The sequence below is a fragment of the Lathyrus oleraceus genome, chromosome 5 (genome assembly GCF_024323335.1).
Source record: "Lathyrus oleraceus cultivar Zhongwan6 chromosome 5, CAAS_Psat_ZW6_1.0, whole genome shotgun sequence".
Taxonomy (NCBI): Eukaryota; Viridiplantae; Streptophyta; class Magnoliopsida; order Fabales; family Fabaceae; genus Lathyrus; species Lathyrus oleraceus.
The window spans coordinates 397,493,504-397,510,728 of NC_066583.1; the positions used below are offsets into that span (position 1 = coordinate 397,493,504).

The 17,225-nt window shown below is 38.9% G+C and overlaps 1 protein-coding gene across 1 annotated transcript; it reads right to left on the bottom strand.

Moving 5' to 3' along the window:
• Positions 1-15,357: 15,357 nt before the first annotated feature.
• On the bottom strand, positions 15,358-16,883 carry LOC127080489 (uncharacterized). The gene is made up of 7 exons (XM_051020800.1): positions 16,616-16,883; positions 16,336-16,524; positions 16,135-16,245; positions 15,969-16,050; positions 15,785-15,880; positions 15,586-15,685; positions 15,358-15,492 (listed from the first exon to the last, which is right to left on the bottom strand). Exons 1-6 carry the CDS (start codon positions 16,726-16,728, stop codon positions 15,587-15,589), a joined length of 690 nt encoding a protein of 229 aa, XP_050876757.1. The 5' UTR covers positions 16,729-16,883; the 3' UTR covers positions 15,358-15,492; position 15,586.
• Between the last annotated feature and the right edge of the window lie 342 nt (positions 16,884-17,225).

Here is a 17,225-nt window from a genome sequence, read left to right on the forward strand (position 1 = left end):
ATCATAGAGATGATTCAAGATGCTCATTTCCTTTGGACTTAGCAAACACACAAGTAATCACACAATTTAGATTCAAGATCCTAGGATCTCCATTTGGCTTGTCTCTCTTAACTTGGCTATTCATGACAATGGTCCTCTTTACTATCTCAAGATGGAATCCTTATCACACAAGAGCAAACATCAAAAAGTTCACAACACAATAAGAGGAATGGACAAAGAATAAGTTTTGGAAAGGAAGTCCTTTGAAGTCAACTTTGAAATTTAGCATTCTAAAGGGTTGAGGCCTAGTTGCTCTTGAACTCCTTTAAGCATAGGTAAGTCCTAATTCTAAGTCCTTTCTCCTTTTTGCATTAGGTCCACACAAAACAAAGGCAAAACCAACACAAGACAACAATATATTTATATACTATAATGAGCTCAAATGAGCAAATGAAAAATGGCATAAACATAAAATATGTGCTCAAGTAAGCAAAGTGAAAAGCAATATGAATAAATGAGCAAGAAATAAATGACCTTAGAGTAAATTGCAAGAAATTAAATGCTCAAATTAAAGTTAGTAATTAGTGAAGTTATGTTAGTTTGTCATAAGACAATGTAGCGCTATGTTAAGCAATCGTAAGTGGACTAATGTAGTAGTCACACCTATCTGAGGCCGGTCAATAAAACTATAGGCAAATAAACACAAGTTAGAGACCATGACTAGTAAGCCAAGCTCCACAAACTTGCCATGCCAAAACAAAAGGGGAAGGGCCTTGTATGGACTTTAGGTTATTTGCTTGACCAAGAAGCAACCTATCTTGGACACAAAACAAGTCACTTGATCTTGGATCAAGTTGAGTTTGGGTTGGATCAAAGAAGGTTAAACCTCTCATTTGTCAAGACTGACTATAAGACATTAACTCATTGGTCAAGTTATGAAAAGAAAGGGATGGAGATGAAATGGATGGAAAGAGAATTCAAGTATCAAACTTAATTGGTCAAAAGTGAATCAAACCACTATCAATCAATGCTAAACAGAAAAGAACTGAAGATTACAAGTCAACAAGTCAACCACATTTTTTTGGTATTTTTTTGAATTAAAAATAAATGCAAAATAAAATAAACAAAATATGGTCAAACCTCAAATTTAATTCAAATCAACTTCAACAAGTCCAATTAAATTCTCATAGGTCTAACATGGTCAAACAAACTTTGACAAAAAAATTTCAACAATTTTTGAAATAAGAAACTATTTAAAAAAAACAATTAAAAACAATAAAAATAACACAATATGAACTAAAATCTCAAATAAATCTCAAATCAAATAAGAAACTGATGAGACTATTTTTCATTGACTTATCATGATCCATAGGTGTTAGGAAAATATTTTTGGATTTTTCAAATATCAGAAAGTAATTAAAAATGAATTAAAACTATTAAAAATCAAATAATTCACTAAAAATATTAAATGAAGTCACAAAAATAATTAAAAATCAAAATATGAAACTAGATTTTTCAAAAAAAATTTTGGCATTGGCCTCCTATTTTTGTGACTTCAAATAAAATATTTATGAATTTTTGAAAATAAAAGGAATTAACTGAAATTAAAAGAAAATAAGAAAAATAGAAAAAATCCAGCGCCATTAGATCAATTCATTAATTGACGTGGCATGGATCACATGGCTCAGAGGCGCGGATGCATTGTACACTTGAGTCAAGCGCGTAACACAATGATTTAAAATAAGTAAACACAAGGAATGGCCAGGATTATAACGTGGAAGCATGATCCAAGGGTTCTAAAGATGCACGCGTGGTGCAGGTGGTGGAAAACACCTTCTTCTCCGACGATCCAATAATCTCCGGCCACCACGCGCAGGAAAATAAATTGCAATGAAAATGAAATGTAAGGACATCAAAATGAAGCTTAGGTGATGTACATCACCACTATAACCATGGATCATCCTCACAGATCCTATTTAAAGAGAAATGTGAGATGGAAGATCATGGTGTGTCAACTAAAATACACGATTTAAACAATTAAGACCACCACTGGCCTGCCTCAAGTGAGAGGACTTCAGAAAACCACACAAACCAAAGAAAATCGCATTGAATTGCAAGATCTAGATCAAAAAAGTTTGAGGTTCTACCTCTGAAATGAAGCTTCAAATGCCACGAATTCTCCAAGATCTTGATCTACTTTTGCTTTGGAAGTGTGATGGAGATGATAGGTTAAGGAATTGAGCTTTGAAAATCAACTAATGATGTTGAATTGCAAGCTTGAAAGAGAAAGAGAAAACTGAAAATTCTTATAGTGAGGGTTGGGATTTCAATTCAACAGCAATTCAGATTTCCACTTGGTTGCCAAATGAAGGAGATTGGACACTTATTTATAGCTGGAAAGGGTTGCAAGGCATGGTTCCCTCTTGTGCATGGGATTTGAATTCTCCTTGCATGGGCCTGTACAGGCGCATGTAAGGCCCAATGATGGGTGCAAATCCTTGCTGATACCAACTAGAAATGAATTGGGCGTGCATAAAGAACTACATAAGCTTGCACATCAAGTTATATCATGAAATGCCAAAATGGATATATAAAGAAAGCTCTTCGAAACTCACACATGGAAAGTAAAAAAAATAATGTGAGTAATGGTTGGAAAGCTATTGAAATAAGGAACAAAAGTCATGTTGGGAAAAAATTCATTTGGCATTTGTAAATTAATGAAAACTGGCTGTGAAAGTTTGGGCACAAAACATGTTGAAGTTCCCCTTTGAAAATTTTCACCAAAAGCAAGCATCTTCAAGCCCTTTTGTTTCCGTGATGAAAGCTTCAAATGAAAACATCTCAAACATAAACGTTGTAGATCGTTTCAACATGATTAATTTAGACTTAAATTTTGCATCATTTGGATTTTTTTATGAAAACGTTATGGGCAGTTGAAGTTGGGCACTTTTTCAAATTCAATGACTTAGGTTCAAAGTGACCTATAATGTTTTGTACTATCACATATATTTATTTTGAGATTATGAAATTTTATCCAACATAACATTTGAATTAGACATCCTAAGCTTTCCAATTCATTTTGAAATGAATAATGACCTTCCAAGTTTCAAATGGATTTTTGATGAACATTAAAGTTGTTCATATGGTTCTTAATAACATGTTCTCTCTTGGGGTCATCTTCTTTTAATAAACACATCACAAGTTATATCTTAGTGATCTTCAGTTTAGTCAGATGACTTGACTGGTCAACTTTTCAAGGCCAAACTTCCAATCTTGATGAATGAATGATTGAGGATCCTAAAATACGATAATATATGCATAAAATAATTAATGAAAGAACTTCCCTTGATTAAATTTGATCATAGGTTGAGGTTGCTTCATGAGCAAGGCACAGTCAAAGTACAGTTGAATTAGGGTTTCCTTGGGAAATAATCCTCAAGCCCTTTGGGTTATCTTGACCAAATTGGCAAATTGAGATACTTGGGAGACATGTATGATGATTAGGAGATTTATGGACCATTGTCATACTTTTTCTCATTTTCATCTAGCCATTTCATTGAGCTTAGAAGCCTCATAGGAGCAGGGGAGCACATGATCACTTGAGCTTCAAAACAAAAAGAGTTAGTGACATATTTTTGTGCTTTTGGTTAGTAATAAAAGATAAGAAAGGAAATAATATACAATACAAGCATGCTTGGTGGTCTCAAACCACTCACACAAGTCCCAACCCTAGGGTTAAGGAGCCAAACATGCTATGATCCTTGAGGCAATGCACTTGTGCAATGATATGATGCCATGAGGGATCTTATGGTCAAAATTAGGGTCTTACAATCATGAAAGGAGTCAAGTCTAAGGACAACTACTATATGTGGAGTTTGTTAATACCTTAGGATTGACATTAATTTTGTAAAACAAATAATGTAATCACCTCTGTTGTTTTAATATGTTGGGTTGAAGAAGGTCAATATATGGACCAACATGTCATGTACGATGTCACGACATCGTGACTATGACATCACACATGTGTAGAAAACTGAATTAGTTAATTCAGGCATATATTCTAGGATTAGTGAGGATATTTGGTGAATATCCTAACTTCTTTGTGGAGGTCTTAAAGACTCAATCAGAATATACAGTTTCTAAATATGGAGATATATATGGAGATTTTTTAGGAACTAAAAGATTGAAGACCTTGATTGTAGCTGAACTTTTCTGCTTACTTTGTAACAGCAAAGGAGAAGCTTGCTGCGATTTCTAAGGCCCAAATCCAGTTGGGTGTTTAGGTTATAAATAACAGATTGTAACCTAGGTAATGGAAGCCTCAAACAATGTAAAAAATTAGGGGTGTGTGTGAGGTAAACCTCACAACCTGTTGGAAGGTTACCATGTGTTTCTCAGTGCTCAAAGCTGAGATTATTTGTAACCCAAAGCCTGTAGGTAAGAGTTGTTATGGTCTTGAACGAAGCTGTGAAGCAAGTTCAATTTGTTTAGCATTACTTTGAAATTGTAGCGATAGGAATGGAAACTGGTGGTTTCTATCTAGGAGTTCCTAGGTATAGATTGCATTGGGTAGGGATTAAGTGAAGAGTTGAAAACGGGGGAGTTTAACTCTGAATTAATACTACTGATAGTGGATCTTCTTCCTGGCTTGGTATGCCCCCAGAGTAGGTGATGTTGCACCGAACTGGGTTAACAATTTCCTGTGTTTGTTTTTCCTTCTGCATGTTATAATCCTGTCTGTTATAACTCAGCATGTATTTCAGTATGTTTATCAAGAGAATAACAGACCTGGTACATAGCGTACTGTTTGAATGTCAATCAGAATGTTTTGACATTCATCATTGACAGCATATACTGAATAATAGGCAGGTTGGTTTTTCCGCTTCAGTTCAGTATTTATTTCAGTCTGTTCTTCAGGAGGATAACAGACCTGGCATAAGGCTCATTGTGAAAATGTCAAATTGGATGTCTTGACATTTATTACTATAAGCTGATACTAAAGTATAGACTAGTTGGTCTTTTACAGTACAACATTTAGCACAGTCTGTTTTCAAGAACATAACAGACTTAGCATGTGGTATATGTTCTGGTCATCAAACTGAATGTTGTGACATTCATTCCTGACAGCATATGATAAATTGTAGGATGGTTAGTTTTTCTGTTTCAGTATTTTTCTCAGGCTATTCTTCAGGAATCCAACAGCTGAGCTAAAATCCAGGAAACTAACAACTGAGCTACAATTAATGAACCTAACAAATAGCCTATTTGTTAGCACCCTAATATGTGAAAATTAGGTTAACTTGTTTAACCTTTATTTTAGGAAATACAAGTACAAGGCCAACAAACTATAATACTGTAACAGGTGATGTTCAAATCACTATTGAGACATCATGCTGATAAATATGCAGGCTCAACAGAAGTCAGTGCTATGTTTGATATCTGCTGAGTCTTTGTACCAGATGGACAGAACTGGATGTTCTTCCATTCTATGGTAATATAGTAGCAGATGTCGTGACATCTGTGAATGTGTGCACATTAGTATTGGGTGTTAATTGTATAGCTATCTTGCTATATTTGTAACAATGTTGGATCAGATGTCACGACTTGGAGTAGAACATCTGAACTCTGACTACACCAGAATTTCAATTGGTATCAGAGCAAGCATCCTGTTCTGTTTCTGGATGAGATCCATGGGTGATACTTTCTGGTATCTTGCAAGGAGTTATGTTAGTATGGATGTTGGAACCTGTGGAAAGTTCTGTGATTTCCCTGAATGGTCCCTTGAAGTAGGTGGATGGACTATTCATGACAGGAACTGTGTGCACCTATCTCTGGAGATTGGCAATTGGCCTTTGTATGGGACAGCTGTGCTAGTATTGAATCATATTCAAACTTGGTATGTTCTTGGAGGCTGATCTGGTGAAGTGTGTGTTCATAGGTTGAGTTGTATTATGATTTCCGCTGCATAATACCTGGCAAAACTCAAACTCTGATGTAGTTTCCCCTCATGTGGATGAAAGGATGCTGTATTCAAGATTTCATCATAATCTACTGAAGATGTCAAAGATACTTGAGTCTCCTCAAGTCCACTCATCATGGTAAGAATCACCTGATCACTGATTCTTTTACTCTCTTGGGTAGTGCATATGAAGACCTTGAAGACTTTCAAGGAGGGTTTGTTCCAAGGAGGTGGAACTAATGTTCTATGTGATGTTAGAACATGTTGTTCAACAAGTATGCACCTACTGGTTGAAGAGCAGATGTTTTTAGGTGTCAAACAAAGGGATACTTTTGTTTGGAACCTACTCCTGACCTGGAAGAGGAGACATCTTTGTGTGCTAAGTTGACAAGGGTAGGGTTAACTGTGTGTATGCTCAAGAAGGTCACTTTTAGAAGTCTGATCTCTAGAAGTGGAGCTGGTTGAGATGTGACATTATACAATTCCTGCTGTTTGTCTTATTCCTGTAGATTGATCAGGGTTGGAAAGTTGTTTCCTGAAGTACTATGTTGTGTTGGAAGACAAGTCCCCTGGATGTTAGAAGTCAATAATGGGGTAACCTGACTGCTATTTCATTTAAGAGGATTGGGACCATGCATCTTGTTATTCAAACACCACGCTCAAAAGTGGCAGTTCTTTCAAGGAGTGAAAATATGAAGATTCATAGGTTGGTTGAGGTAGTATGCTCTGGCAATGCATATCTACTATTGACTGGTGTTGTCTTGTTTTCACTAGTACTTATGGTCAGCTGGAGTCTGATTGGTGTGATTGGAGTATGTATAGGTATAACTCATAGAGTTAGTTGCCACTGGTAGGGATGGTGTATGTCATGTTGAGACATTTGTGTACAATACATGGAGATTGGTGTGGAGTTTCCATGATTGTTAATTTGAGGGGGAGTTTTGGTTAACCGCCTCCCGTTTGGTCAGCCTAGGGTCTGGTTGGCGGTTGAACTGTGTCACATGGGTTCTGGTTATTGTGTGACACATTTGCAAGGAAGGATTCATCTCTCTCATTCCTAAGGGTGAATCTAATCTGGAAAGATTCTCAAAACGGTTGAGGTGCTTGCAAGCAGAAGATGTTGACACATGAAGAGTATTTTCAAAGTATTCTTATGGTGGAAGTATCTGAAAGGATAATTGGGAAAGGATTTAAGATCAATGCCTACTTGTGCCAAGTACAAGTATTTAATTGATTATCCTTGGAGCTCAAGATAACTGATGTTCTTAAAGATGGTGGAACATCTTGTAATACCTCAAAATTTGCCCCCCTCATTCATGCATTCATTTTTAGGTCATTTAACATTTCATATTGCATTTCATCATGTCAATCGGAATTAGATCCAAGAAGCTTGAATATCATCCAAGACACTTTGTGGGTCCTATCTGGGTGATCAGTCAACACAAGGGAATGGCTTGAGATACTTCCAACATGTTCAAATGGGGTCTATTCATCAGTCAAAACGTTAATCTTGAAGGAGCAAAAGTTTGTTCATGAGCTGTCATGCTCGCTAGGCGAGCAGAATGGGTCGCCTAGCGAGTCCTAAGAAAAGCCACCAGAATCACCTACGCTCAGAGGAATTTCTTGAACTGTCATGCTCGCTAGGCGAAGCCCACGCATTTTGAAAATAAAAAAATAAATAAAATATAACAGAAAAATCTTGGACTTGGACCTCTCTCATTTGAGCCCACAAAGCCACGAAAATCAGGTTATAAATTCTAAAAAAAATTCAGTGGAAAAACCCTAGAGAGATTCTAACTAATTCAGAGCAACCTCCAGAGACTGAAGGGAACTCATCTGCAAAGAACCAATTCCCTCTCATGTAAACCCTAAGATTGTTCTGCAAAGCCAACGGTGCAATTCAATTTCAATCATTCCTCCCCAATCAGGTATGCCCTATTTCCACTACTTTATACTTTCAACTTGAAATTTTTGAATGTATGAGGTATTATGGGTGAATTTGGAAGAATGGGTATCGTTAGGTTTTGCATGTGGGCACATGTTTTAGTATGTATGTCATGCCTAGATGTATGGATCCTTGCCCCCTGACTTTGAATTTTGATACCCTTTTGATGCATGTGTTTGACAAGATGTTTAGGCCTCCTACACCTGGTTGCTTTTTTTGTGAATTTTAATGGCATGATTCATGTGGTTACATTTTGATTTGGGGCAACTCTTGATTGCACCCCATCTTGTCACTCTAACCTGTTTGTTGAGTTTTTTGTGAGGGCTCACATGACTCCTGAAAGGATAGCTTGCTTGGCATTCCACTTTATTTTTGGGATACCATTTGGAGATTTATTCCGATTACCTGTATTGACTTGCTTTCTTTGATGGTGCCAACTCGAGAGATCTCTGGGTTTCTTATTTCTTTAGCTGTTATTACTTCGGATCTTTATCCGTGTGGTAGATCTCTTTATCCTTTATCTTTCCCGCATTTTACCGCTTTCTTAGCTGGAAGACCTCAATAGGAGGTAATGTTTACTTTTGTTTGTTTACTTTTGTGCCCAAAGACCTCCAAGAAGAGGCATCGGTGTTAAAGACCTCCACGAAGAGGCAATTGACAGATAAAAGGGATTAGTAATCAATCCCCCGTTATTCAGTGTGTCATTCTTTATGCTCGCACTACGTGCTGATGCTTCAGAACAAAAGCCCAAGATCTTTTGTCCGGTCAGTCAGTGGAGAGGGTTCCACCTTTCTGAATCCCCACTTTTTGTTATGAGCTCACCCTGTCCAGGGTTAAGAGCTATGAGGTCTTATCCTCATTACCCTTTTGATCTGCTCACCCTGACGTTCAATGTCAGTGGTTAAGAGCCCATTTGATTACCTATTCCATGGCTTGTTTGTCAAGGTTGATATGACCCCTCTTGACTAAAGCCCTACCCATGTAGGTTTGAGCCCCCTTGGTGGCATTTTACTTTATGCATGTTTGTTTTGTATGGTGTGATCGTCTCCCCATAGATTGCTAGGCTTTGTATAGTCTCTCGTTTGCATGTCAATTAAGGTAGCACTGTTCCTTCGTCTAGGACTTCCTTTTTTGCATGAGCATTCCTGAAACCCAAACAAACTCATTGATTTTTCTTCTCCTAAGAACACGTTAACTCCTTCTACTACAGGCGAGTAAGTCTCCAAAGCTCGAGCATCCGGTAGATTGCGTAGTAACATCGTTCATCTAAAAAACGCAACCGTTAACCCGTAGTTAGCCGAACTACGGTTTGCTCTGATTCTCATTCCAGATGAGATACGTAGGCATAAGACGCGATGTCTTAGCGAGCACACTCCTCTTTAGCCCATAGGCAGCCAAGCTACGAAGACTCTGATTCTGATATCCAGATGAGATACGTATGCAGTGGATGCGATATCCGTGCGAGTCATTTTGTTTTGACCCCCTCTTTTAGCAAATAGTACATTAGATAAACCCACACCCTTTAGACAAGAACAACAAAAGTGGATCCCGTAGAGTACTACGGATGCGTAGGGGTGCTAATACCTTCCCTTCGCATAATCGATTCCCGAACCCAAGATTTGGTTGCGAGACCTTGTCTTTTCCTTTCCTTTTTTTCCAGGTTTACTTCGAGCGTTTCCTTTCCCTCCTTTGGGATAAATAACGCACGGTAGTGACTCTTCTGCCATTTCTTTCTCGCCGGTTGTTTTTTCGCATCTCCTTTTTCAGGTTGCGACAGTGTGCGACTCTGCTGGGGACGAATCCAGAATCTCTGGTTTCCCTGAGCAAGTCCCTCCTAGCTTTTGTAGGTTGTTTGTTTAATGGGTGTTCATTCTTTTGTACAGTTATTTATTTTTCAGCATTTACCTGCTTCATTGCATTGTGTACATATCATTGCTGTATCTGTTGGCTCTGCTGTTGGTTTGTTTGTTTGTTGGGATGGGGTTTTCTATGAGAGATAAGCCCATTGCCCAGGCTTGAGTGTACACACAGGTTTTAGATTGGATAGTCATGAGGCTTGCGTGGCGTGTTGCTACGTTAAGTCGTTCATGAAGACCCACATCCAGACGAGGTTTCTTTTGGATATATTTTGTCCTATGGGTGTTCCATAACGGCAGATATTCCTCTAGAAATCATCGACTCTAGTGACCATTTCCCGAGAACTCAGTCGATGCCTCTCCTCTGAGACGTGATTATGTTAGCTCTGGTGGGCGCATTCTCGCTGATCAATCCGAGGACCCTGAGACTGGGAACTTGCTATTAGGATGTCCTGTTGAGGGGAGTCAGTGGAGGTCTTTTATCCCGTAATAATACCAAACCTTCAGTGGTAAACGTATTATTCTCGACCGAAGGGCCGAAGTTGACAAACTTCTGTTCTTAGAACCTACCAGTGAGGGGCGGGCAAAATTCAGGAAACCTTAACCTCCAACCAACCCGGTTTTCTAGAGCAGAGCTTTGATCTTGTATTATATTCTTCAGTGGGTTTCTCTTCAGACAGTGCAACCCGACAGATGTTCAAGAAGATACAGCAATCCTGATTCCCATGTCACATCATTGTATCACATCATTTTGCATTCATATCATTTAACACATGTTTATCTATTTCTAGGGGGTTTACATCTTCTTCTTGATTCCGGTCGGAGTTTCTCTGGTTCTCTTAAGATGGATATTGGCAGAAAGAGACATGTCACCTACAAGTTTCCTGTGGTCTGTTTGGAGCCTACTCAACAACTGATAAAGTTAATGGATCCTGATTCTCTAGAAGGATTCCGAAAGGATTACGGTTTGATTCTAAGTTTCGTCACGGTTCTTTCCAAAGATCAACACGATGCTCTCTTTACATTGTTGCAGTTTTATGATCCTCCATTGAGGTGTTTCACATTTCCGGATTACATTCTGGTCCCTACTTTGGAGGAGGTTGCTAGTTTTCTCATAATTCCTATCAAGCCGCAGTTGCTATTCTACAGTTCTGAGTTTCTGCTCGATCTCAGCATGGTTGCTTCAACCACATATTTGGGGGAATCAGTCTTGAAGGCTAATATGTGTCGGAAGGGAGAAGTTAATGGTTTTCATCTGAGTTTCTTACTGGGAGAAGCAAAGAGGAAGCTTGAACATGGTGACCAGAGGGGTTTCAATGCTGTGTTGGCTCTTTGTGTGTATGGGATCGTCCTGTTTCTTATTGTGGCGAAATTTATGGACGTAGACGCCATACGCCTCTTCGTGTTGGGAAATCCAGTGCCGACCTTTTTGGGAGATTTCTTTCATTCAGTGCATCACAGGAATGAGAATAGAAGGGGAGGATTGGTGAATTGTTGTGCGCCTTTGTTTTATAAGTGGTTCAGTTCCCACCTGCCCAAGTCAGGAGCGTTCATTGATGTCAAGGACTCGTTGAGTTGGTCGAAGAGATTGATGGGGATAAGAGCTAAAGATATTTCTTGGTGGTCAGACCGGGGCTTGCTTGGGGTGGATATTATTCACAGTTGTGGGAACTTCCCGAATGTACCGTTGGTAGGAAGAAGAGGAGGTATCAACTACAATCCTTCTCTGGCAGTCAGACAGTTTGGATATGCTTTAAGAACTCCGCCTTTGGAAAAGGATGTGGAAGAATCTCTATTTTTCCATTCTTCATCTGATCTGACTGTATCCCGTAAGGCAGCTGAGGCTTGGCTCAAGGTGATCAAGAGAGGAAGCACTGTGCTTGGAAAAGGAGATTGCAGGACTTACCCTCAGTATGAAGATTGGCTTCAAGGAAGAGTCGAAGAGTTTGGTCTGCCATTTCCTATTGAGGAACCTTTGTATCCACCTACTCCTGAGCAGTCAACAATGGTGAACCGTGAAGAGTATGAAAAATTAAAAAATGCCATGGAGGAGCTTCAACTTGAAAACTCGGAGTTAAGTGTGAAGCTGCAAGACTGTATGCATCAATTCCATGAGGCGGAATATCAGAAGAGGGAAGCCGTCAGATTGCAAGGGTAAGCAGAGAGGAAATTAGTTGTGGAGGTGGATTTCTTCAGGAAGACAGACGAAGCCTTGAGATTATCTAGTTCTGAGTTGAGGCGAGTCAAACAACAGTTAGCAGATGCTCATGGTAAGTTAGTTGGTTGGCAAGAGCAATGGGATACATTTTTAACTTCTCGGAAGGCAAAAGAGGAGGAGACGGTGGTCCAATTGACTGGTCAGATGGAGAAGTTGAAGATCCTGCTGAGGGAGAAGAACCATGAGCTGCTGTGCGCCCGTTCAACCAATGGCTATATCACAGATCAGTTCAACAAAGCTCAAGGACAGATTGAGGAACTCAAAGTGCTGGCAGGTTTGAAGAAATCCAAACTTGAAGAGGTATTCAGAGAAGATGATGGGAATTACTACAGAGAGCACATCAACGAGTTGGATGGAGTTATTCACAAAAGGAATCTGCTTATCTGGTGTTTGACAGAATCTCCAGATCGTCCTGACACAGTGGCACTACTAGCTGAAGTAAGGAGCAGTCCTTATGGGTTGTATACAGGAGGCTGATTCCTGATTTTTTGTTCCTCTCTTTACTTATTATATTGTAGTGATGATCCACAGGCTTGTTGTGGAGATCCTTTTTTATGTACTATTGGCTAAGGCCGTTTCCCTTCACGAACTCATTTATATGATGGTTTTCCTTATTGCATCTTGATCTTCGAAGCTTATCTACGACTCAGTATTCTTGCGTGAGACTGGAATCAAGGGGGTAGAATACCCTTTGGAATCGATAAACGTGTCATTGCATTTACATGTTCATTTGCATATCTTGCATAACAGGTACCGCTGTGGTGTTCTCATATTATTTGGTGTTCCACTAGCCAGATATCTGACTCAGGCATTCACCGGTACGGTACCCGCAGAAACGACCAGAGAGCAATGGAAAGCCTACCAACAGAGCTCACTGAGATGAAGATCTGCATGAACCAATTCATGGATGTGGTTCAAGGGGTGGCTCAGGGACAACAAGAGCTCAGGCAGATGATGCAGAGGAATCCCGCCACTACTCAAACAGAGACGTTGACAGATCCTCCAGTTGGAGAGGTTAACGGACCCAGTGGACCGGGGCCTACCCTGATCCTACTTGTCAACTCCGGTCAATAACCCGTCCATGATGACCAGGAGGATCAGTTCCCCTTGCTTCAGGAAGACTTTGGTATGGGTCATGGTATGGACCCTATGTTTCGAAGACTGGAAGAGAGGTTGAAGGCAGTGGAAGGACAAAGTCCTCTGGGAGTAGACGTTGCTGACCTGGGATTGGTCCCAAGCGTGAGGGTGCCACCCAAATTCAAGGTCCCAATATTTGACAAATACAGTGGAAACTCTTGCCCAAACACCCATGTGCAAGCCTACTTCCGTAAAATGGTTGCATACTCTGACGATGAAAAGTTGCTTATGTACTTTTTCTAGGATAGCCTAGCTGGAGCATCCCTGGAATGGTATATGAGGCTGGACATAGCCCACATCCGCTGTTAGAGGGATTTGGCTGAGGCTTTCGTGAAGCAGTATCAGTATAATGCAGACATGGCTCCGGATAGAACTCAACTTCAGAATCTGTCTCTTAAAGGCAATGTGTGCTTCAGGGAATACGCTCAACGCTGGAGGGAGACAGCTTCCCGTGTTCAACCTCCTATGTTGGAGATGGAAATGGCTAACATGTTTATGAACACTCTGCCCGGACCTTATTTGGAGCGCCTGGTGGGTTGCAATGCCTCCAACTTTGTTGATGTAGTCTCTACCGGAGAGAGGGTGAAGAATTACCTGAAGACATACAAGACCCAAAGTGGAGGTGGATCTTCATCAGGGGTGAAGAAGTTGTTCATTCAGGGACAGAAGAGGAGAGAAGGGGATGCAAGTGCCATATCTTCTTATCAGAACAGGGATAACCGGAGGAATAACTTTTAGAACTATCATCAGCAACCGTATGTTGCGGCTGTGACCATTCTAGCTGCAGCACCACTACAACAACAACAACCCCAACGTCAACCAGCTCAGTACCAACCACAACAACCGGCGTTTCGACACTGTTCCAATGTCGTACCCTCAGCTACTTTCAAGTCTTCAACAACTACAACTTATGCAGTTACGCACTCTGGCTCCTCCCGTTGGTTGACTTCCGATGGGTTACGACGCCAACGCTAGGTGTAGCTTCCACTCTGGGGCACCTAGCCACAATATTGAGAACTGCAAAGCTTTTAAGCACGTAGTTCAGGACCTCATAGATTCAAAGGCCATCGACCTTGCACCGGCTCCGAATGTCATCAACAATCCCATGCCCCAGCATGGTGTTGCAAATGTTAATATGATGGAAGGGGAAGCCAGATCCGTCAAAGATACATTGAAGTTGAAGACTCCGTTGTCGGATATCAAGGGATACTTGTTAAAGGCAGATGTTTTTGAAGGAGAATTGCCATCCAAGGCGCAGCGGAATTTAAAAATTTCTCCATTTAGTGATCCTTACGAATGGGCATGATCAGTGATAGAATCGTTACCTCTTGTGGCGATTCAAACCTTTGGTGCAGATCTCTGATAATGATCAAAACCTTTGATACAGATCCACGGGGCGATCACGAACGTTGAACGATGACAACGTCTCTACTCAGTCCACACGAACGGATTCCTTCAATCGCAGTGCTAGCTGTTATGAATGAAGGCTTTGAGTGAGAGAAAGAGAGATACGAAATTCCAACTCTTCAGTTGTGTTGTATTCCCATACAAAGCTTCTGCACAAGAGCTCTATTTATAGAACCACTTGTGTGGGCTTCAAGCCAAAAAGCCCAATTAAGTGCATTTTGGCCTATATCTCATAATATGCCAAAATCACTTAAGTATTTGGTACCTTACCATCACTATGCCAAACAAGGGATTAGACAGCGCTTTTTTTGACATTAGACAGCGCTTAAAAGCGCTGGCTATACTGGCGCTGGTATAGGTCTTAGACAGCGCTTAATTTACTAAAAAAGCGCTGGCATAGGTGGTTAATTCAACAAAATATAGTGTAAAAAAGCGCTGGCATAGGGTGGGCTATACCAGCGCTTTTACAGAAAAAGCGCTGGTATAGCCCACCCTATGCCAGCGCTTTTTTACACTATATTTTGTTGAATTAACCACCTATGCCAGCGCTTTTTTGATAAAAGCGCTGTCTAAGGTCAAAATTAAAATGCCTTTACCAGCGCTTTTTGCCTAGAAGCGCTGTCTAAGACTCCAAATTTTGGAGGATCTTTTTATACGTTTTCACCACATTATTTAGCACCTGTAAATTGCAAATTTCAGCAGATTTTCATAAATTGGAGCTTGAATCCAATCTATATGCACCTTATAGTTCAACACATTGTAGTTCTATCTTCTGAATATGCACATATACTTGAAAATCTATATGCATTATAAACACATTATAGTTCAACACAATATACTTCTAATTTCAGCAGTTTTTTGAGTATTTATATATATACTTGAAAATGTTTGCCTTTACAAAAAATCTACACATTTCTAATAACCTCCAAAAATGCTAATCAAAATGTATTTCAACACATTCTAGTTCTATCTTCTAAATATGCTATATAACCTGAAACAACACCAAATAAAGATTGTAGTAAGCAAATGGAATTCACTCAAAGTTATTCAGATCACATTCAAAATTAAAGTAAGAGTTCAATACCTCACAAAACCTGTAGCTCGATAATGAATTGACACAATTCCTCTTTAATTTCATCCAACTGATCTTTTGAGTAATAAGCACATCTATATTCATCAAAGTACTACATAATAATATAACATAGTATGATTTAGTTAAATCTATTTAATTATGAGAAATATGTGTTAAATATGAAAATAACTCATAAGTTAGAAATCCATACATCAGATGGAATATCTGTTCGATCCATAAGAAGAGTTTCTTTCATAAACCTCAACGTGTAATATCCACAATCTATATTATTACGCTGTCGAGGACACTACACATGGAAAAACAATATGGATAAATATCCTAAGTTTTATCATGTGTCATCACTAATATAATCAAAATTGTGATAATTAATATACCTCCACTCTATTCCATGTAATGTTATTGGCTTTTCTCTTTGGTACTTGAATTTTTCTTTGTGCTCGAACAGTTTGTATAATGCTATAATGAAATATAAACGAATATTTAGAACAATTCACATAAATAAATAAGTATACACACGAATATTGGGTTATTTGCACTTACGTGTCAACTATCGTCTTCATAGCAGGGTATGTTGTCCAATCCTTGTGTAAAGAATCCAAATAATACACAATTTCTTTAAAAGGATTTATCGCGACCAACAACCAATGTCCACTGTAATAAAACAAATGTTAGATGGAAACTTTCTACACGACGTCAAAATATGAAAAATTATAACAGATGAATTTAGATTGAAGAACTAACCCGTCGCCGGTATTAAACGGTAAAAAGAACAACTTTTCTCTATCTGTGTCGGCCATAAAGCGCTCGACTACATACGTCCTGACTTCATCTGGTTTTCTTATCATTTCGGTTAAGTTCGTTTTCATGGGATTTAAGAATGAGAATCTTTGCTCCAACCCACGCGGACCCATCAATTTGTCATATAAATACCTTATATAAAAACATCATTAACATTTAGACTATTCATATGAAACGAGTAAATAACTTGTTCAAGAATTTAAACAAAGTAGATCGGATATACCTCATGTATGTGTTGATAACACCAACGCTTAATTGCGTATGATACAAAATTTGATCAAAATCCTCTTTACCCAATGGCTCGGCATACTCAAAACCAAAAATAGCTCCATCCATAGGTATTAAACGAACACATCCATCCGAAATATCTGTCGTTTCTAAATATGTATGGAGGCACGCTCTATACTTGGAAGGATTTTTCTTTTTAGCCCCGGTCCTCTTGGAAATTTCAGTCTTCTTAGCAACAGGAATCTAAATATCATATAATTAGTAAGGTGAAGTGTAAGATGACGAATTAACAACATAAAAGAAGAATTTCCTAAGATAAACACTTTCGCGTCACAAAAAGAAGATTATTACAAACTAATAAATTATATATATATATATATATATATATATATATATATATATATATATATCTATTCTTCTACTAACTATGAAGTGAAGTAACTATAACTATGTTGTAGTTATGCTATTAAAATCATGACAATTTGGATATTTATTATGATTGAATGTCAAATGATTGGAAATAATTTAGAGGACTAACACCCTATATGAATAAACAACTTATTTCCGCGTTTATCATATAATTGCTTATATTATAAGTCATTTCT